The 23,572-nt window shown below is 38.0% G+C and overlaps 1 protein-coding gene across 1 annotated transcript; it reads left to right on the top strand.

Annotated features, from left to right (window-relative positions):
- The first annotated feature begins 822 nt into the window (after window positions 1-822).
- LOC131035261 (probable disease resistance protein At1g61300) lies at window positions 823-4,489 on the top strand. The gene has a single exon (XM_057966928.2). It carries the CDS (start codon window positions 1,357-1,359, stop codon window positions 4,303-4,305), a length of 2,949 nt encoding a protein of 982 aa, XP_057822911.2. The 5' UTR covers window positions 823-1,356; the 3' UTR covers window positions 4,306-4,489.
- Window positions 4,490-23,572: the final 19,083 nt, after the last annotated feature.

The raw sequence follows: 23,572 nt of genomic DNA, 5'->3' as shown, positions 1-23,572 counted from the left end.
TCTCCTTCATCGTATGCTACATTAATATGACATTTTCCCTCCTTTTTTTAAATCTTATTTGATTTGTTTGATCTATGGCTATTTTTTGATCTTTCTTGATCTATGGCCATTTTATGATCTTGCTTGATACGTGGGTATGGATTTCTGCATTTCTATTGGATAAGAGTACATGAGGTGGATTTATGGGAGGTAAATTTAATTTTTTTTTGCATTAATTGTTTGTTTTCAATCGAATGGAGAGTTTCACAATTGCTCTATTTAATGTTTCAGGTACCAGATTTGGTGGTTGCAAACTAGAATTTGAACATTTATATTCAGAAGCTTGGCTATTAGAGGATGACAAGTTGAACAATTGTGAATGAGTGATGGGACTGTTTTGCCTCACAAGTTGGTCAAACATATATCAGTGATTGACACTTTATCATGTAAAATTGTACAAATTGTAATATAGTATTTTATATTTGTTTTATAAAATTGTACAAATCTTAATATAATTATTTTACAACTATATTTTATATCACATCAAAAGTGTGTTGAGTTGTAGGAATGTTGTTTTAATTTATTTAATATGAAACATGTATTGAATGTTTTTTGTTTAATAGTTGCGTGAAATTTAGTAAATCAATGATACATGCCATAATAATTCAAACTGATTTGATGTATTGCAATTATTGATATATAAAGACACAAAAAATGATATATTTTTTTTCAAAGAATAGTTTTTATTTGTACAATTTTTGGAACAAAAGGTATCAACAACCCTCACAATAATTAGTACATGCTCAACTACTGGGTCCTTTCCCCTAGATAAATGCAGGTAGTTTCATTTGGAGAGCATTCTTTTTCCACATTTTTCCATGACTACTTTTTCTCCCGCTCACGAGTCATCTCCATGATAACAGACAACTCGCATCGCCCCATTCGTTCCAGGAAATTCTGCCATAGACTCGGTACTCAGTACACTTTTGCATCGTGCAGGTCTCTTTCGACCAGTCTTCTCCGTCCTATTCTTGACCAGATGAACGGCTATGGGCAGATAGGCATACCTTAACATCTTTGTAAGAAAGCGTCGTCGCAAATTTTATGGCCTCAAAGTAAGCAAGCCTAGAACATTTCACTGCATTTATGTTTTAAACCCTGCGAAAGAGAGTCCGATCGACATGGGTGACCCTGGGTCTCTTTCGACCAGTCTTCTCCGTCCTATTCTTGACCAGATGAACGGCTATGGGCAGATAGGCATACCATAGCATCTTTGTAAGAAAGCGTCGTCGCAAATTTTATGGCCTGAAAGTAAGCAAGCCTTGAACATTTCACTGCATTTATGTTTTAAACCCTGCGAAAGAGAGTCCGATCGACATGGGTGACCCTGGATTCGTTTCAGGATTGATAGGTGTGGGGATAACTGTAGCTTTGACAGAGATCAGCGAGCGCATCAAGCTTGCTGTTCACTGCAAGAAAGAGCTTCATAAACTTGAAGACTATTTGAAAAATGTTGCCCCTCTCAACACGGCCATCCAGAGGTATCGGACGCACCTGAAGCTCGGCCAAATTGTTAGCCACGAGACACAAACGCTACGGCCTCCGGCTATGAATGAGTGGTTGAAAAAGCTTGATTCGCTTGTTAGACAGGCCACCGAGGTTGCAGAGCAGTGTTGCATACGATTACCGAATTATAATGTGATTTCTCGCTACCGCATGAGCTTGAGGATACGGGAAATCGTTGCAGGCGTTGAAGAGCATCTGAAGCAGGCTGCTTTGATTGGCATAACGACCACGCTTGCCAGCAATGAGGATCTCGGTCGAGGTCTCCATCGTATTGAACAAAAATTGGACGATCTCAGCACTGCAGCCACCTCGTCGAATTATCCAACAGCAACACAGAGGTTTCAGCCAGTGAACGAACCTCTTATTGTGGGACAACATGACGTGTTTTCTAAGCTGCAGAAGAAATTAATAGATGAAGGGCAAGGGCTAACTTGCCTAGGAGTGGTTGCCATGGGCGGAGCCGGCAAAACTCTGCTTTTGAAAACTGTGTTCAATAGCAAAGAGGTGCAGGATAGCTTTAAGCAGGATCTGGTGCTCTGGCTCACGGTGTCACATAATCCTTCTCTTTCTGCTCTCGCCTGTAATCTTGGAAGACAAATTGCTTCTCAAATAAAAGAGCATTTCAATGAAAGAGGCGGCCTAGACGATTATGTGAAGCCGTGGATCCATGAAAATTTGAGAAGCAAGAGGTTTTTACTGTTCCTGGACGATGTGTGGGAAAAGAACAGCGACGGTTTGCTGGAGGCATTGGGTGTGCCGGTTGAAACGGTCGGCAACTGCAGACTGGTAGTGAGTGCCAGGGACAGAAGGGTTTTGGTAAAGTTAGGAGTAAAGCTTGATGATACAATTACCTTGAGTGGTCTTTCCGAGAAACAAAGCTGGGAACTGTTTTCATCTCATGCCTTCGCATACAACAATAACCAGGTGCCGTCTGTGACAGTGGAGGTAACGGCAAAGCGCGTTTGCGGAGAATGTGACGGGCTTCCGCTTGCCATTAAAGTAATAGCGGCCACCATGGCAGGCGTCACAGAGCCGGTAGTATGGGAGGTGACGCTCCAGATGCTGCAAAATGCAGACAAGCTTAATCCTGATGTGCAGACAAAGCTTTACAATCGCTTGAGGCTCAGCTACGATGCTCTGGCCAGGTACGATCCTATTCTGCAACTGTGCTATCTTTACATCGGTGCCTTTAAGGAAGATGAAGATATGTATGTGGAGGATCTCATTAACTTGTGGATTGGAGAGGGACTAGTTACAATCAATCGTCCAGATTACGATCCCTTGGAAATTGGGCGGGCTCAAGTGAATGTGCTCTTAGATCGCTGTCTGATCGAGGGCAGCGTAATGGATGCCGACGGGCAGGTTATGGTCTGTTCAATGCACGATGTGCTGCATGATTTAGCGCTGCAGATCGCGGAGGAGGAAGAGAATTGTTTGTACAGGGCCGGCAGGAACCTGCAGTCGTTTCCAGAAGATGACTGCGCGGGGCGAAGGAGGATTTCCTTGATGGAGAACAATTTTGCATCTATTCCGGAGTCATTCCAGGGTGATCAAGTCCTTTCCATGCTGCTGTCCGAGAACAAAAGCCTCACACATTTTCCTTCGCGCGCCATGGCCACAATGACCTGGGTTCGAGTTCTGGATCTTGGAGGCACTTCAATTCAAGAGCTGCCTTCCAGCTTTGGACGAATGAAACAGCTTGTTTGCTTGCGCTTGGCCCGCCTGCCAATCAAGAAATTGCCTGAAAGCATCACCAAGCTAAGGAAGCTTCAGATACTGGATCTTTCCACCTGCAATAAACTGGAACGCTTGCCCTCGGGGATTGATAACCTTGTTTCTTTAAGGTACCTGGACTTGAGCCAGTGTCAACATCTGCAGTCTTTGCCCTCTGGTATTTCCAAGCTTACTTCTCTCCAGTACTTGCGAACCGAAGGATGTTGGCAAGCCTGGGAACCAAGGATACAGACGCAGTCCAAACTCTGCTTCAGAGCACCTGAAAGGGCAGCATGCTTTGGGGATCTGCAAACCCTAACGCAACTGAAATGGCTGGGACTAGAAGATGCCAGAGCGACAATCAAACATGGAACATTGGGCACAATGATGGAAATGAGAACCCTAGTGCTCAACCTCACCAAAATGACTGCGCTGCCGGATGACATGACTGCAATGACGAAGATGAAAACCCTCTTCATAAAATGCAGAGATTTGATAGAAACCCCGCCTCGGCTTTCTGAATTTGAACACCTGGGTTGCCTCATACTCTCTGGATGCGACAAGCTTCAACAAATAAGTGCATTGCACAGCCTTCCCAGATTGAGAAGGCTGGATATGGGCGGGTCTTACGAAATGAAGGATTTGCCCCAGGAATTTGGAGAAACCGGGGCTTTCCCTGCACTGGAGAGATTTTGGGTAGACCAAATGTACGCGCTGGAGAGGTTACCCGCTGTGATAGAAGGAGCAATGCCACAGTTGAAAATATTGGGTGTTGTAGTTTGCCCTCGTGTAGAAATGTTGTCCGCCGGCTTTTTCAAGCTGCAACACCTGCAACAGATACAAGTTTACAGTTCCCCCCAGGTGTTGCAGAGGATGGCAGAAGGAGGGCAAGATTGGGAGGTTGTAAAACAGCTCCAAAACGGCGGCGTCGAAATTATCAGAGAATTTGGGGGTCACAGACGCTTAACAGAGATAACGACAAGGATGGGTAGCAAATATTGGTGGGACAGATTTGTGAAGGAAATGTGGATGAATTTTCATATTTAACTTCTGTAGTGGTGGAACAGTACCAGTAGAAATTATAGCTAATTTTGTGGACTAACTTTCCCCATTCTAAGTTTTTCGGTTAATTTGAAGTACGTAAAATTGTGTAAATGTAAGATGAGTTTGTTTGAAGACAATTACTGTTCTTTCATTTTATCATTGCTTTAATATTTGTGTTATTTGAACAGTCTTGTCTTATTATTGGTTCATTTGGCTATTATTTTTATGAGTTTGATCTATAAAGTTATTTTTTTACTGATTTAAGTTAACAATTAATTGAGAGTTATTTTTATGTTATACAATTGGGAAAGTTATACGATAACACAATGCTTTATGTCTATTTGTAGAATACTTTGTACATGAATGGAATGCTTTACAAGCATTATACAATACTCTGTAATATATATATATATATCCAACAACTATTTCATTTTTTCAATGACATTAAAAAAATGTCTTTTCCCATTTGTGGAGATGCCTTACATATAGTGATGATTACCTCAAGTTGATACTTTGTCCACAATTACTCTTAAAAACTACATCATCATTAGTGCTCTTTTTACAAGCTTCTTGTGAACTACCTATATTTGGTGTTTTATTTACAAAAAATCAAGTTTCACATAAATATTCTACTCACCACTTTTTTATTAGAATATTCACAATGCATTATCTCTCTTGTATGCTTTATTTAGAAACTTTACATCATAACTCATAAAATCTATGCTAGGTCAATTTCCCATTTATCATGGAAATTTTCTATTTAACATTCTTTAGGTGCATTATCTTTCTTTATTGTCACTCAATCTTCAAAATACTATCACAAACTCTTAATAATAAATGAAATTTGTGCCCAAGTCATTAAAATGTATTTTGGGGTTACAAAACCAAAATGCATGAACATATATATTTTGGGTTTGTAACCTCAAAATGCACCTTGTCATAAGACAAGTGCAAAATCAGAGTTTAATTTTGAAAATACACATAAAAATAAAAACTAACTCCTAAAGAGACTCTTTGTCAATCTTTTAGATTGACAAATCAAAACACAAATCGAGATGATTTCTTGAGGACCAAATTGTGAATGAGGAAAATGAAAATTTACCTCAATCAACATGCTTAGAGCACATGGCCTACATAATTAGACAAAAATTCATAGGGATTCTCCCATGTTTTCACCAAAGCTAAAATCGGGGATAAAATTTCTTAATCAAGTGATAACCTAATTAATGAACAGGTAAAACACATTAACAAAATAATATGGTGTCCCGCCCATGGCCATGAGTGTTTGTACATAGACTAAAGATGGTATTGGGAAGGCCTGGCCATCTGAGGGGTGTTGATCTGGCATAATCGAACCTCCTTGTCTTCATGAAAGGAGTGCTCAGTTCCACATGAGTGATCAAATGGGGGTTGGGGCCTAGAGAGGTAACCAAGATAACCCATGTTGAGACTATGTGATGAAACTCTTTCCTTCTTTTACTTTTTTCGCTTGTCATGTTTCATGTTTAGGCTTTATACTTGTGCATACCTTTTGTTCTCATGGATGTTGGTGTCATGCTTGAGAGTAGACCTTATTTCTCCTTATTGTTGGCTTGTGTGTTTGAGGCTTTGTGTCTATCTCTTGAGCACAGTGGGGTGGACCTAAGGGTTCCACATGGTCAGGTGGTTGTTACCAACATCTAATGGGGACTAATGGATTGTTCATGTGTGTTGGGAAAGATCTTGCCTTCTACATTCTAGTATCTATATCTTTCAGTTGCATGTTATTCAATAAATATAAATATAATATGATATGTATTATTGAGAAGCATTGTAATTGTATTGTTATTGTTTCTTAAACGCTCCTTAGGGAGGTTGATGTAATTTAGATGGATGCAATTGATAATCAATTAAATTCTAGATTAGTGTTTAAGTGGTTCGGTGTGGGTACCGACTACTCATATGTGGATGTATGATCTATCTCATTTTATATTGAAAGGTTATCATGAGAATATTTGGTTTGGTGTTTAAAATGAACATAGTTGTAGATGTTCTTATGTTATGTAATGTTATCGTTATTTCATTTATGAGTGATGTATCTTAGATCTTGTTCGGGAGAGTTGCATAGTAACAATGTTAGGGAACACATAGAGGGCATAGTTCTAATTTATATTTATCTTTCGCTTGTACATTGTAATGGTTGATTACATGATGAATTAAAAGATGCAATGTATTATGTTTTTTTTAAAATCTATTGCTATCTTATTTTAGCTTGTTATTTGTTAGTCCTTTGGGGTTCCTTAGCGGGGTGTTACAAGAGAGATGGGTAATGAGATAGGAAGGGAGAGGTAGAGAGGTAAACATAAAGGGAATGAGAGAACTAGGGATGGGAATAGATAGAGGGTGGGAGGGAGAGGTAGTGATAAAGAGAATAGAAAGATGGGGGAGAGAAACAATAAGAGGGAGGGAGAGAGAGAGAGAGAGAGAGAGAGAGAGAGAGAGAGAGAGAGAGAGAGAGAGAGAGAGAGAGAGAGGGTGGGAAAGACTTGGAGAAATAGAGGTAGTGAGGGAGTGAGGGGAAGGTGTGTAAATAGAGCTAGGAAACATATATTAGAGGGCGAAGGATAAGAGAAAGAGTTAAAGAGGCAGTGTTGGATCTTGGGGGAGAGAAGAGAGAGTGAGATAGAGAGAGGTAGAAAGGGGATAAAGAAAGAGTGGTAGAGAGAGATCTATAGATAAAGAGTTTGGGAGAGATAAAGACAATGAGATAGAGAGAGTGAGAGAATGCTTATAGGAGCATGTTAATTACTGAAATTTGACTACTTGTCTTCTAAAACCTAGAATCTACATTATAAATCCTGGAGATCTGAAACCACTCTCAAACATCTTGCCAATATATACATGAAATGTGACTTATACCTAAATGTTATATGTCATATATATATTCATATTGGGAGAGAGGAATTGAAGATGAAATTTTTAATCTAATGCTATAGATTTGGCTATTGCTAAATTTGATGCTCGCCAAATGGAAATGTACTTTCAAAAGTGCATTTTTATTTAGTGAGCACCAAATTTGGCACTTGCCAAATATGTTTGGTGTGACCAAATCTTAGGCTTAGCATGCCAACCTATTTTGCGCATGCCAAATATGGTGAGTGCCCCATTTGGCATGCACCAAATGGCTTCATTTAAGAAAAAAAAAAGTGGCATCTTTTTGGTCCCCATCTTGGTGCACATGCCCTTAGGTAGCTGAACTATCCTTTCAGGTTGTAAACAACCTAAAATGAACTCCACTATTGTGTCAAGTTCATAAAAATACTTCTTTTTCCTCCTCTTCCAACATCTCGTTGGAACAACCATCACCCTCCTCCTAAGACTCTTCTTACCACTCTTCTCTTCTCTCATGGATTGGCATCCACCATGTACCATCCTCCTTCGTCAAGTACTCTCTCTCCCCCTCTTCTTTTTCATGGAATCTAACCCACCATTGACCAATCTCCATCAAATAATCTCTCCACTCTTTCCCTCTTTCATAGATTTCAATCGACCATGAATTGACCACCTCCACTAAATCTCATCGACAACATCCTCTACTACTTCCACATGCAAACACTCAACACCCATATGCAAATATGCAATTGTATTTTCTCCTATTTTCAACCTTGCAAACAAAGGAAAACCAACTCAACATTTGCCATATTCTTTTTTTTTGTCCCAATATCCTCTCCATTCCCATATTTATCATTTGCAACTTTTTCACATTCCACCACTGCAATCACACCTTTTTTATCCTCTTCAGTCACCTCTACTACAACTTCCTTTGCTACTACACTGAACAAGTTTTCAATTCTCTTGATCTCTTCTTCAAGCAACTTTCACTCTTCATCAAGCTCCTCATCAAACAATAGACCTTTATGCATAATTGAATACTCTATCTCAACCTTATTCTAATTTGTTGCATCTGTGTCCTCCGAATGACATTTCTCCACTACTGCAAACTTTTATTTTCTCATCTCCCGCTTTATCTCCTCTAAGCCATCTTGTGCCTCTTGCCTCAATTTTTATGCTTCCCTCTCAAACATAGTCATCCATCTCTTATTTCTCCCTTTCTCCAACACAATGATCATCAAAATCCAACCAATCACTATTGTAGGACTCCTCCACACCTACAACAGTCTCTTGAAATCCTCTCAGACTCTCACTAATTCACTCTCTTCCCACCTACAAACCTTGGCATAGAATGACTCATGTTTGATACTATGACTATACACTTAGGACCTCTTGCTCTGATACCATTTGATGCAAAAACAAAGTCCCCTCAAGCTACAATTCACAAAATTCAACACACAAAAAAACAAAGACTTTATTGCAATAAAGAAATTATTTTTTATATCTCATCTTTACATTACATTGATCAACAATGGCCTTCCATTCGCATAGTCAAACAACTAGGAAATAAGAATCTCCATGACACCCAAACTTACCAGTTGGAGTCTCATCACAAGCATTTGCCAACTAAAGTCTATTAAATTTTAAAAACAATAAAATCCCATAAATGAAAACCTTCATTGTCTAGCAAATACATAGATAATGAGTTCTAATTTATATAATTTATATTGGTTCCCATGTTCTTTGAGCTAATATCCTCTTTTATCTATACCCTTATCCTTTAACCTCCAAACAAGTTCATTATCCCCCTACTCATGCATCCTCTTTTCTTCAATACAACAATCACCTACATTTTATACAACCCACACTTCTTCTTGGGTCGTTTTATAAACTTCTTTCTAGGTTGATACCTCCTTCACTTACCCGATTCTTTTCTGGATGGTAGCCCCCCTCTCACCATACTACGTAGCCCTCTTACATACACCTGACCAATATCTCTTTAACTGCAACCCATCTCATGCGATGAAATGGGTTTCTTTTCACTATGTACCCTCTATTGGGTCACTTCAACCTCCTTATGTAACATTTTAATAATTTTTTATTTATTCACCCTTCGTACAAGACTTGTCAGTTTCTTTCAAAGGCCTTTCAACTTTGTTTGATGGTTTTTCCTATCCTTTGTATTAGTGTTTCTTCCTTTTGAATTTTTGTGTCTTTTTCAATTAGTATTCCCAATGTTTTATTTCCTTTCCTTACATCGTTTCAATAGATCAATGGTCTTAATAACTCAAAGGATCAATACTTCTTTCTTTTACTCGATTGACAATTTAATGGACATGTTGTTTGACATTTTTATTTTGAAATTCTTTTCTCAAAAATGGTTAGAGCCCTGGGAGAGAGGGGTGAGAGACCTAGGGGAAAGATAGAGGTGGGTAATGAGATAGGGATGGAGAGGTAGAGAGGTAAAGATAGAGGGAATGAGAGAATTAAGGATGGGGAGTGATAGAGGGTGGGAGGGAGAGGTAGTGATCGAGAGAATGGAGAGAGGGAGCAAATAAACAATAATAGAGAGAGAGAGAGAGAGAGAGAGAGAGAGAGAGAGAGAGAGAGAGAGAGAGAGAGAGAGAGAGAGAGAGAGAGAGAGAGAGAGAGAGAGAGAGAGAGAGAGAGAGATGGAGGTAAGCAGTTAAGGTGAGGTATAAATGGAGAGAGGGTGGGGAGAGACCTAGAGAAATAGATGTAGTGAGGGAGTGAGGGTGAGGTGTGTAAATATAGATATGAAACATATAGTAGAGGGTGAAGGGTAAGAGAGAGAGGTAAAGAGGTAGTGTTAGATCTTGGGGGAAAGAAGAGAGAGTGATATAGAGAGAGGTAGAAAGTGGATAGAGAAAGAGAGATAGAGTCTGATCTATAGGTCTAGAGTTTGACTACTTGTCTGAAAGTTTAAATGGTCTTCTAAAACCTAGGATCTACATTATAACTCCTAGAGATATGAAACGACTCTCAAACATCCTGCCAATATATACATAAAATGTGACTTATACTTACATTTTATATTTCATGTGCATATTCTTATTGGGGGAGAGAGAGAGAGAGAGAAATAAAAAAATATTTAATTTATTGCTAAACATTTGGCTAGCACTAAACTTGGCACTCGCCAAATAGAAATGCACTTTCCATTTGGCGCCCGCCAAATATAATATACTTTCAAAAGTGATTTCCATTTAGTGAGCACCAAATTTGGCTCTCACTAAATATCATGCTTGCCAAAATAGGTTTGGTGTGACCAAACCTTAGGCTTAGCATGAAAAACCTATTTGGTGCATGCCAAATATAGTGAGTGCCCCATTTGGCATGCACCAAATGGCTTCATTTGAGCAAAAAAAAGATGGCATATTTTTGGTCCCCCATCTTGGTGCACATGCCCTTAGGTAGTTGAACTATCCTTTCAAGTTGTAAAAAACCTAAAATTAACTCCATTGTTGTGTCAAGTTCATAAAAACTCTTCTTTTTCCTCCTCTTCCAACATCTCATCAGAACAATCATCACCCTCCTTCTACGACTCTTCTTACCATTCTTCACTCCTTTCATGGATTGGCGTCCACCATGTATTGTCCTCCTCCACCAAGTACTCTCTCTTCCCCTCTTCTCTTTTGTGGGATCCAACTCACCATCGACCGTTCTCCATCAAATAATCTCCCCAATCTTTTAATATTTCATGGATTTTGATTGAACATGAATTGATCACCTCCACCAAATCTCATTGACAATGTCCTCTACTACTTCCACATGCAAACACTCAACACCCATCTACAAATCCGCAATTGTTTTTTCTCCTATTTTCAACCTTGCAAACAAAGGCAAACTAAACTCAACATTTACCATATTCTTTTTGTTGTACCAATATCCTTCCCATTCTCATATTTATCATTTGCAACTTTTTCACATTCCACCACTACAATCACACTTTTTCATCCTCTTCAGTCACCGCTACTACAACTTCCTCTGCTACTGCACTAAACAAGTTTTCAATTCTCTTAGTCTCTTATTAAGCAACTCTCACTCTTCATTAGGTTCCTCATCAAACACTAGACCATTATCCATAATTGAACACTCTATCTCAACCTTATTCTCATCTGTTGCATCCATGTCCTCCAAAGGCATTTCTCCACTACTGCAATTTTTTCTTTTCTCATCTCCCACTTTATCTCCTCCAAGCCATCTCGTGCCTCTTGCCTCGATTTTTATGCTTCCTTCTCAAACACAATCATCCATCTCTTCTTTCTCCTCTTCTCCAACACATTGATCGTGAAAACCCAACCAACCACAAACCCTTGCTTCTTATTTCTTTTCTCTATCAATAGCTTTGAGTCTTTCCATCTCTCAACATTTTATGACTTCTCCACACCTCCAAAAGTCTCTTAAGCTCCTCTCAGACTCTCACTGCTTCAATCTCTTCCCACTCGTAGGTTTTGGCATAGGTTGACTCATGTTTGACACTTTGACTATGTACTCAAAACCTTTGGCTTTGATACCATCTGATGCAAGAACAAATTCCCCTCAAGCTACAATTCACAAAACTCAACACAAGACAAATTAGAGACTCTATTGCAACAAATAAATTAACTTATTTTCTCATCATTTACATTACATTGATTGATCAACAATGGTCTTTCATTCGCATAGTCAAACACCTAAGAAATAAGAATCTCCATGACACCCAAACTTCCCAATTGGAGTCTCATCACAAGCATTCACCAACTAAAGTCTATTAAATTCCAAAAAAATAAAATATCATAAATAAATACCTTCACTGTCTAGTAAATACATAGTGTAGTCACATAAATTTGTCCACTTAATTAAATGAATATTTAGTATTTATTTGATTATTTAACCATCAATCAATAATTAATTAAATTAATATTTAATTAATTCATCTTAACCCTCTTCTCCTATTAATTAAATAAATTATTGAATTTATTTGATTTAATTCACTTAACCAAATTCAGACCATTAATTAAATAAATAAATCATATTTATTTAATTAAATCTTCTCCCACATTTAAATAAATTAATATTTATTTAAAATCCCCCAAAATCCCATCTCTCACATTTAAATAAATTAACATTTATTTAAATCACCTTTATCCTCCATCCACTTGTATTTTCCTACAAATGCAAGTTGCACAACTATTTTAAATAAATAAATTATTTATTTAAAATCCTATTTATCCTCACCCATTTGAAACCTTTAATGGTTTCCCTTAAAGTCTTCAAACTTAATGACTTCCTTCTAGAGTCTTCTCAAGCCTTTAATGGTTTCCCTTAAAGTCTTCAAACTCAATGACTTCCTTCTAGAGTCTTCTTAATCCTTTAATGGTTTCCCTTAAAGTCTTCAAACTTAACGGCTTCCTTCTAGAGTCTTCTTAAACCTTTAATGGTTTCCCTCAAAGTCTTCAAGCATTTAAATGGTTTATCTTCCTTTTTATCATGTAAATAAATTAAGATTTATTTAAATAAAATCCAAAATTCACATTCACATTTAAATAAATTAATATTTATTTAAATATCTATCCAAATGCAAATTACACCATTTAATTGAAATAAATGATTTTATTTTAATTGAAAATCCCAAAATTCCTCCCACTTGCATTCTCCTACAAAATCCACTTGCATGCCTAAATCCCTTATGGTATGAGAACCGGTATATGAAGGTTTTGCATGACTACTGGTTGGTAGTCTCAACTTTAGGGTTTCTGGTTGAAGTGTTCAAAGGTTGTGTGATGAGTAAGCATTTTAATGAAGATCAGATCGTGTTGCCATGTCAGCTTGAGCGTGTGAAGGATCTTGCATGAAGGAGATCGATCCTATCCACCTCGAGAATGTGTGAAGTCTTAGTAAATGGTGGAGAGCGCGTGATGGGTTATCAGCTTCCTGAAGCGGCAAAGAATGAACAATGGAGAACGTCTTGAGATATGTTCAAGACCGTTGTATTCAATGAAATATGATTAACGATCAGGATTGAACTGACTGTATTGGTAAACCTAAATGTTTAGGGTTTAGGGTTTATGCTATCGACCTATCTGTTTTCTATAAGGTCGATATTGTGTTTCATGTTTAGGCTGTTGGCAAATGGTGTGTGTGTATCTAAGTGCAGAGATAAGTGATTCTTGCCAGACCAGATGAGATAAGAGGATTGATTCCTGCATAGTGTGTGTGCAAAAGGAAGGAACTTAAGCGGATCTGCATTAGGCATTGAGTGCTATTATCAGATCATTGTAATACCTGTTGATCTTTAACCACTTCAATAGTTGGAAAATCCCTTAATCGGGTAGCTTTAACTAGCTTGCTGTAAATCCTTTAATAGGGTGACTCAAACTCATTGAGTTCTTGAAATCCTCTAACAAGGTAACCTTTAACAAGGTTTAACCCTTAACCGGGTACTTAGCCATCCCTTAATCGGGTGATCTCTAACAGGATCGGTTCCTAGCAGAGCATGTTGTAACATTCTTTAACCAGACTAGGCTCCTAACAAAGTGGACTTCTAAAGAGTTCAAAAGCAACTTGTCAGTATTCATCCCCACTGTGGTTTTTCCCAGTTGGGTTTCCATGTGAAAAATCTGTGTGTCATGTGTAGTATTTTTCATGTGATGATTTAAGTGATTTGTGTCTGAAGGTAAATCAAGCTGAGCTAGCTATTATTATATTTCTAATGGTAGATTACCTATTCATGCATAAGGGTGAAATGGAAGTGTAGTATTAAGTTGAGTGGAAAGCTAAGTGATTAACCAGTTAATGCTTGTCACAGTCATTCTTAGCTTTACCGGTTGCACTCTATTTCAGACCGGTGTTACTGTCTGTTAGACATTTGCAGTGTTTTCAGTCAAACCAGTTATGGAAAATTTTTTGTGACTGTACTGATTCACCCCCCCCTCTTAGTACCAGTTTGGTCCTTATTGTTCATCATTGAGTTATCAATTGGTATCAGAGCATCCTCCAGGTCCTCTGTGTTGTAAGCTTAATCGCTTGAGGAAAAGATCCTATTGTAATGATGAAGAGGGAAGGTCCAAAGTTCAACAAAGATAACTTCAAAATATGAAAGGACATAATGAAGATTTACGTCAAAAGCATGGGTGCTCAACATTGGAGCTATGTTGAGAATGCTTTTGTTATTCCTACCGGTACTCTCACCAATGATTAAAAGAGAGAAATTTAGGAGAATGGACAAGTCATGGAAGCCCTAATCAATAGCTTATCTGACATTGAGTTTATTGATGTCTAGGATAAAGATAATCCCAAAGAAGTATGGGACACTCTTGAGAATATCTATGGCGGTGATGAGCATGTAAAACAAGCTAAGGAAGAAAGCCTTAGAGGGAAGTTTGAAGACATGCAGATGGTTGAAGGTGAGACCATTCAACAATATGGAATAAGAATCAAAACTATTGTTGGAGATATCAAGAGTGCATGTGGTAAAATGGAAGATTCCACTGTGGTAAGCAAAGTTCTGAGATCCTTATTACCAGTCTATGCAATAAGGGTTGCTGCTATTCAAGAGTTGAGATCAATAGACAAGACTAAGGTATCCCTAGACTCCATAATTGCAAAGTTGACAGCCTATGAGCTAAATAGCTTTGATGGTAGTGTTCAAAAGACTAAATCATCTTTTAGAGCTTCTGCTATACCATCCAGAAAAGGAAAAGAAGCAAACACCAGTGGTGAACCAAGACAGAGAAGAGAAATGGATGATGAGGAGATCCCGATGGAATTTGACGCTCTTCTTGCCAGGAAACTTCCTCAAGGAACCGGTAAATATAGAGGTAAGATCCCCTTGAAATGCTTTTCTTGTAACCAGATAGGACCTATTTCTATAAACTGTCCTAATGGTGACAACAAGGACAAACTGGAGAGGTTCAAGAAATTCAAAGGAGGAAACCGGAGAAACTATTTTGTTGCAGTTGATGAAGGTGTCACAGATGAGGAATCGGAAGATGAAGAGAATGAAGATATTGTGTTTGTTGCAGTAAAGGAAGATATGTCAAACAAGAAGGCTCTTGTCTCCCACTTTGATATTTCCAATGAGTGGATTATTGACAGTGGTTGTTCTCATCATATGACTGGTGACCGGAGCAAGTTTCTATCCTTGGAAGAATATGATGGTGGTGTGGTTCGCTTTGGTAATGATGCACCATGTATGGTCAGAGAAAGAGGGTCCATCTCTTTGAATGGAAAGAGCAGTGCCGATAATGTGTATTGGGTGGAAGGTCTTAGACACAATCTATTGAGTGTTGCCCAGCTAGATGACAGTGGACTCACTCTGGAATTCAAAAATGAAGTGTGTAAAATTAAAGGAAAGAATGGTGATTTCATGGCCACCGGTATGCAGACCAAAGGTAACTTAATTCAACTAAATGCAAATATAAGTACATGTCTTATGGCTAAGTTTTATGACAACTAGATATGGCATAGGAGACTCTAACATATAAACTTTGATAACATTGTGAAGGCCAGTAAGATCAAGGCAGTTAGAGGACTGCCGATGCTAAGCAAATCGGAAAATCCTTTGTGCAAAGAATGCCAACTGGGGAAAATGTCTTCCTCAACCTTCAAAGGTAAATCTTTCACAGCTGAAAACTTACTTGATCTTGTGCATACTGATTTGTGTGGTCCTATGAAAAGTAGGAGTGTGCAAGGAGATAAGTATTTTATGATTCTTACAGATGATTGCTCAAGAATGATGCGGGTCACATTCTTGAAGGATAAATCTAAAGCCTTTGAAAAGTTCAAAGCTTTTAGAGCATTGGTAGAAAAGGAAAGTGGTAGAAGAATCAAATGCCTTAGAACTGATCAAGGAGGGGAATTCACTTCCGGTGAATTCAACAAATATTGTGAAGAGAATGGCATCAAGAGGCAACTGTCCGCCCCTCAGACTCCACAGCAGAATGGCTTAGTAGAGAGAAACAACTAGACTATGGTTGAAGCAACTATAACTATGTTGATTCAAGGAAAAGTTTCCCACACCTTTTGGAGAGAAGTGGTGAGCACTGCAGTCTACACAATGAATCGGGTACTCATATAAAAGGGAAAGGATAAGACTCCTTATGAGTACTGGACTAGTAAGACACCAGTGGCAAGCTACTTTAGAATGTTTGGTAGCAAATATTATTTCAAGAGGAGTGAACATCAGAGCAAGTTCGATGCAAATGTGATGAAGGAATATTCCTAGGATATTCCACCAAGAGTAAAGCTCTCAAATGTTTCAACAATAGGACTCAGAGAATTGTTGAAAGCATCAATGTTAGGGTTGATGAAAACTCTGGGAAACCTGAGGAAATTGGCAGTGAGCAAGTAGGAGATGAACCAGTAGTAACCTTCTGGGAACCGGTTGCAAATCAGCCCAGTACTAGTAATTGTGTTCCTACACCAGTGGATGCTGATGCTGATGAAGATGAGGATGAATAAGAAAAGCAAGAAGAATCTGTTAAGAATGTACCTAAGTATGTCAAACTCAATCATGATCCAAAGCAGATCATAGGAGACAAAGATGCAGGAATTCTTACAAGAAGAAAGGTCAGAGAAAGCTCATGTATGATCTCTGAATTTGAGCGTAAATCATTCAAAGAGGCACATAAAGATGAAGACTAGATCAAGGCAATGGAGGAGGAACTTGATCAGATAGAGAAGAATGGTACATGGTCTTTGGTACCCAGATCAGAGCATAAAAATGTCATTGGAACCAAATGGGTTTTCAAAAACAAGCTAAATGAGGATGGTACAGTGGTAAGGAACAAAGCCAGACTAGTGTGTAAAGGATACGCCCAAGAAGAAGGAGAAGACTATGGAGAAACCTTTGCTCCAGTAGCAAGATTGGAAGGAGTGTGTATGCTTCTTGCATATGCAGCTTTTAAAGGATTCAAGGTATATCAAATGGATGTAAAATCCATATTCCTAAATGGAATACTTGAAGAGGAGGTGTAGATAGAACAACCAGATGGGTTAGCCCTATCAAAAGATAGTGACATGGTATGTAGGCTACATAAAGCCTTGTATGGACTAAAGAAGGCACCTAGAGCATGGTATGAATGCTTGCACTCCCATCTTGTGAAGATTGGATTTGAAAGAACAAGTGAAGATAACAATATCTACTTGAAATCAAAAGGAGATCAGATTCTGATCTGTGAAGTATTTGTTGATGACATCATCTTTGGAGGTGATGACAAGATGAGTCATGAATTTGCTGATGAGATGAAAACAGAGTTTGAAATGTCACTCATAGGGGAGATTAAGTTCTTCATTGGACTGCAGATTCAACAAATGAAAGATGGAATATTTATTACTCAGTCCAAGTATGTCAAAGAGGTGTTGAAGACCTTGGCATGGAAGACAGTAAACCGGTTGGTACACCAATGGTGACCGGTTGTAAATTATCAAAAGAGGATGACTTGGCATTGGTAAATGAGAAGGATTACCGATCAATGATTGGTAAGTTTCATTATGTAGTGCATAGAAGACTGGACATTACACATGCAGTGGGTATTATCGCTCGGTTTCAACAAAGCCCAAGAGAATCCCACTTGGTAGTAGTCAAGCGGATTCTTAGATATTTGAAGGGAACAATTGACTATGGGTTATGGTATCCATGCAATAATGATTTCAACCTGAAAGTGTTCACAAATGCTGATTGGGTTGGTAATGTAGATGACTGGAAGAGCACAACTGGTGGTGCATTCTTCCTTGGTGTAGACTAGTCTCATGGATGAGTAAAAAGTAGAGTTGTATCTCTCAGTCTACAACAGAAGTAGAGTATGTTGCAGCTTTTATGAACTGCACTGAGACTATTTGGATGAAGCATGTATTAAATGGCTTCAAAGGTCCTGTATCTAAACCGGTAAGCATATTTTGTGACAATAAAAGTGCAATTAACATTTCCAAGAATCCGGTTTTGCATGCTAGAACCAAGTACTTTGAGCCCAAGTATCATTTCTTGAGGGAGAAGGTTCAGAACAAGGAGGTTGTGTTGGAACATGTTTCCAGTAAGGAGCAGTTAGCAGACATATTCACCAAGCCTCTACCAAAGGCTATATTTACCTATTTGAGAGGTGAATTAGGGGTGCTACCCCTTCAAGAGGTGAACTGAAATTATGTGCTCCACATCAGTCAGGTATTGTAGTATCCAATATTTTTCAGGATTGATGTGTTTAAGGATGCTACTCCTTAGGGGGAGCAGCATAGTAGAACAGGAAAACTTGTGCCTCCACTTTGGCATTGTTGTCAAAGGGTGAGAAGATGTGAAGTAGAGAAGATATCTGCAGCAGAAGATGTGATGCTAGGTAATATCTTTGTATATTGCCATTAATGCCAAAGGGGGAGATTGTTGGCATTTGTGCAGAATATGTTGACATGATGATATTGTATGTTGTGATTGATGTCAATATGCTGAAGAGTGAACCGATATATTGAAGTTTGCAATAGGCAAAGAGAACCGGTATGATACTGAGAACTAGTATATGTGAGAACCGGTATAACATTGTGAACCGATATATGTGAAAAGGTGAAGCAGTATGTTTGTTTGAGGTAAATCGGTACGTTGGTATGAGAATCGGTATATGAAGGTTTTGCATGACTACTAGTTGGTAGCCTCAACTTCAGGGTTTCCGGTTGAAGTGTTCAAAGGTTGTTTGATGAATTAGCATTGTAATGAAGATCAGATCATGTTGCCATGTCAGCTTGAGCATGTGAAGGATCTTGCATGAAGGAGATCGATCCTATCCACCTCGGGAATGTGCAAAGCCTCAGTAAATGGTGGAGAGCGCGTGATGGGTTATCAGCTTCCTGAAGCGGCAAAAAATGAACGATGGAGAACATCTTGAGATATGTTCAAGACCGTTGTATTCAATCAAATGTGATTAATGGTCAGGATTGAACCGATTGTATTGGTAAACCTAAATGTTTAGGGTTTAGGGTTTATGCTACCGACCTATCTATTTTCTATAAGGTTGATGTTGTGTTTCATGTTTAGGCTGTTGGCAAATGGTGTGTGTGTATCTAAGTGCAGAGATATGTGATTCTTGCCAGACCAGATGAGATAAGAGGATTTATTCCTCCATAGTGTGTGTGCAGAAGGAAGGCACTTAAGCGGATCTGCATTAGGCATTGAGTGCTATCATCAGATCATTGTAATACCTGTTGATCTTTAACCACTTCACCAGTTGGAAAATCCCTTAACCGAGTAGCTTTAACCAGCTTGCTGTAAATCCTTTAACAAGGTGACTCAAACTCATTGAGTTCTTGAAATCCTCTAACAAGGTAACCTTTAACAAGGTTTAACCCTTAACCAGGTATTTAGCCATTCCTTAACTGGGTGATCTCTAACAGGATTAGTTCCTAGAAGAACCTATTGTAATAGTCTTTAACCGAACTAGGCTCCTAATAGAGAGGACTTCTAAAGAGTTCAAAAGCAGCTTGTGGGTATTCATCCCCACCATGGTTTTTCTTAGTTGGGTTTCCACATGAAAAATTTGTGTGTCATGTGTAGTATGTTTCATGTGATGATTTAAGTGATTTGTGTTTGAAGGTAAATGTAATGCCCTACTAGAAACCCTAAAGGAAAACAACACAATCTATGCAACTAAGGGTGAAATAATTTTTTCTTTAAAGAACAAGTGCATAATTATAACCATTGCACGCCTACTAACATAGCGGAAGTCTAACACATGATTCCCTAAGGGTCACCAATGAAGATTACTTCGTAAATTATATTAACATCATGCAAAAACCTATTGTTCAACTTTATAGGAAAATTAAATGTTTAAGATAAAAATTCCACAATGAAAGAATTCAAAGTACCCCAAAGCAATCATTTATTTTATACAAAAGAATTAAGTAACTGAAATAACATGCGTTCCAATGTTTCTCTATTTTACAATATTCAAAAATACCATGAATTAAAATGTTACAAAATGAAGGTTACATAAAAGTTTCGATACAAGACCTCAAGGTTTCAACTGAACAATGGCCACGAACAAGAGCTGGTACATGAACCACGAACCAAGAACATTAGCAAGCCTTTCCTCACCTGAAGATACCTTCTAGAACATTCGATGGGAAGTGGCACTACCACCCAACCATGTGATCCTGAAATGGAACCACCCCACCGTGCTAGGAGATAGTGGAAAACCCTCAAGCAAGTAAAGTAAGATAAGTACGAAAGATATACATGACTCTGCAAACATTCATGTGACTCAACTCACAAACACTAGTGACTCTAAGGAGAGAGTGTCATCGCATAGCTTAAGATGGATACCATGGTACAACCTCCTAGGTCCTGGCTCTTTGTCTTGGTAACCTCTCCCGGCTTCCGGCTCCAATTAAGTCTCATGCGGACCCTACCAATCCTTTCATGAAGACAAGGTGGTAAGTTTGCCATTCCAGGCCTTCTTGTAACATTATGAGCCCTGTACAAGCACTACACCTATGAACGAGGCACATTATCTTAATTAATGTTTATCTCACCCATCCCAATTCAATTATTAGGTTATCACTTTTTATCCGACTTTCGACGGGTTATCCTATCATCCACTTCGGGCACGGCCCCCGCTCAAAAGCCACTCTCTCTCATAGGATACTACAGGAAAAGTCTCTCTCTATGACAACTCTATGGTGAAACAGACAACCATACCTAATCCTGACAAACCACAGGTGAAGGATACATGATTTACTAACCAAAGGTTGACCATTTGGATAAACACACAATGACTCACATCCATAAAGTTATAAATTGAAACCTAACCAAGGAAACATAATAACATAGGACACAACGATAATGCAACAAGAATTGGAATTTTAACTTGACAGAAAACACCATTTACACATGATCCTAACACAGGCAATCTTTCCTTAAAACAGTCAAATGCATAAACAACTTGCAAATAAAGACTTCTAGAAAATAAGAATCACAACTATATTAATACACTATTTAATAAGTCATAAACCTAATGTTTGAACAAAAAGCCATTACTCCCCAAACTCTCCTAGAGAAGTGATTAATAAGTCTTAATAACTAGGTTCTGAATGCAAGCATAAATTTCTTTCATATAATAAAGTGTACAATATGTTCTTAAACTGCAATATTCTAATCATTTAAACAAAATTCCACTACTATAGCTAATAACTTAATTACATCTAAAACCCTATGATTTTTAATTTAACTATCCCAAACGACTAATGATACCTTTCCATAACCATAATATAAGCAAGATCATAATCATAACTTATAACAAAAACTTCTGTAAATAATAAGCAAAAACTAAAGTAATTTCTAACCTCTTGTAATCTTGACTGGTTTCCAAGACCTCCACGCCCTTCCACCAATTAGTAACACTCCTTTCTTGTGAACCTATAGCCAATATACTCCCAACTCTGTCTCAAATCTAACTCCCTTTGATTCTACCAAAGTATTCTTTCTAACTCTCTATACTATTCTATGTTTCTCCTCTATTCTATTCTTTCCTCTTGAGTCTTACGTCCTTCCTTGGAAGCGAATGAATGTCCCCCTTCCTTCCTTCCTCCCCACCTCTATTTATCCTAAAATTCCCTATGACTTCTCCCCACTAATAGGCTCGATGATGGTGATTGATGAGGAGTCTTCAATGAAATGCATTGAGTTTCAACTTGATTTTATCTCAACTCATAATTATACTAATTGTTTATCCTATCCTTTAGTCTACATGTCTAGAAGTTTCTACAGTTTGGAGTGCATAAATCTACTATGCATCTCTTCCCATCGTTGGTTTTCCTATTTTCATGGCACACGTGCCTTCTAACTCATCTCCCTCTGCAGTTATAAGCCAAAGGTCATGGTAGATTGTTTATAAAGATGGAAGGGTCGGCAAGTTACAAACAATGCATGGGCGAGATTATAGTTCTCGCTGCCAAGTCACCTTCTCTCATACCACGCATGCCTCGCATTTAACTTACCTCTCGGTGTCCCTTCCTACATAGTCGCTGTATATTGCAATGTGAAGAAGTTACATTACCGTCATTCATGGTGGATACGGGTGGGTTTACGTAGGCTGGTAAACCATGTCACTTTCCAAACTAATACTAACATTAATTCCTACCTTACATTAATCCCACCACTACATACCTTAATGGCAAAGTTTGCATATAAATCGGTGCCTCCACCGTATTTGCAAGTTATCATGGTGAAGTTTTAATTTAAATGCAAGGAGGGCACGTATAATAAAAAGGGAGGATGGTGGTTGGTGGTAATACCGACCCCTCCCTTTATTAAGGGGGGTGGTTGATATTACTATCGGCCACCCTAGTTATTAGTTTTTTAAGAACTTTATTAAAACTTAACCCGCCACCACTTTTTTTTAAAATTTGTTTTTATTTTAATTTCATTAATATATTTTTAATAATTAATTAATGACTTTCATTAAAATATTCAAACATTAATCCCTCTTTAGCAAATTATATTTTCAAATATATATTTTGGTTTCCAATATTTATAATTAATGGCTTTTTCATATATATACTCAAACTATCGATTTATATATATGACATGTTCGAAAAGTATATTAAATATGATATATTTACAATTCTAATTTATATACATGCATATTCACGAACATAATAGTTCGAATTGATGATATTATTTAATGATAATTCATTCACTTAAGCATTATTTCAAATAACTACATATAATTGATAGTCGCCCCTGTGTATATAATATATTTATATATACTCAAACGATCAAGTCGCAATTATTGAACTAACATGCATATAAAATTCATATATTTGTAAACACAACAATCATTAATAAAATCACATCCTCTTATACTAAGATATTAACTCATCTTTTGTAAACAACATTAAGTTGCTAAATCACTTAACTCTTTTTCTTCCAAATATCAAACTGCTTATCACTCATATAGACGAAATAAACATAACAATTATCAATAACATGCAATAATTAAAATCACTTAAACACGTAGACTGAGCAACATCAAGCGATTTCTCATAAAAGGTCAATCAACAAAATACGAAGGTCAACAATTGACAGGATGACTAACTGACGACACTCACCCAAGTGTAACTAAAAAAAATAGGGTCAACTACTATCTCCTCCACTTCCATTGGAAAATATAAGGCACGCTCAGACCTGTGAAGCTAGGTGGAGACAATACGCTGTACCTACCCGGTACTTGTACGTGCAATTATCCTGCATCACCGAACCACACATGCAAATATACAATATAGAAAACATGACATACACACCGATGAAGGAGAATCATGACATTCCATGTCTCACCGAAATGTGTGAAGGAAAATCATCCCCTTGCATCCAATACACTCGCAGACACACAACATATAATTCCACATTGCATAGATAAAG

Source organism: Cryptomeria japonica, chromosome 2 (genome assembly GCF_030272615.1).
Source record: "Cryptomeria japonica chromosome 2, Sugi_1.0, whole genome shotgun sequence".
Taxonomy (NCBI): domain Eukaryota; kingdom Viridiplantae; phylum Streptophyta; class Pinopsida; order Cupressales; family Cupressaceae; genus Cryptomeria; species Cryptomeria japonica.
Note: the sequence above shows the minus strand (reverse complement) of the source record. Positions and strands in the feature narration are given on the sequence as shown.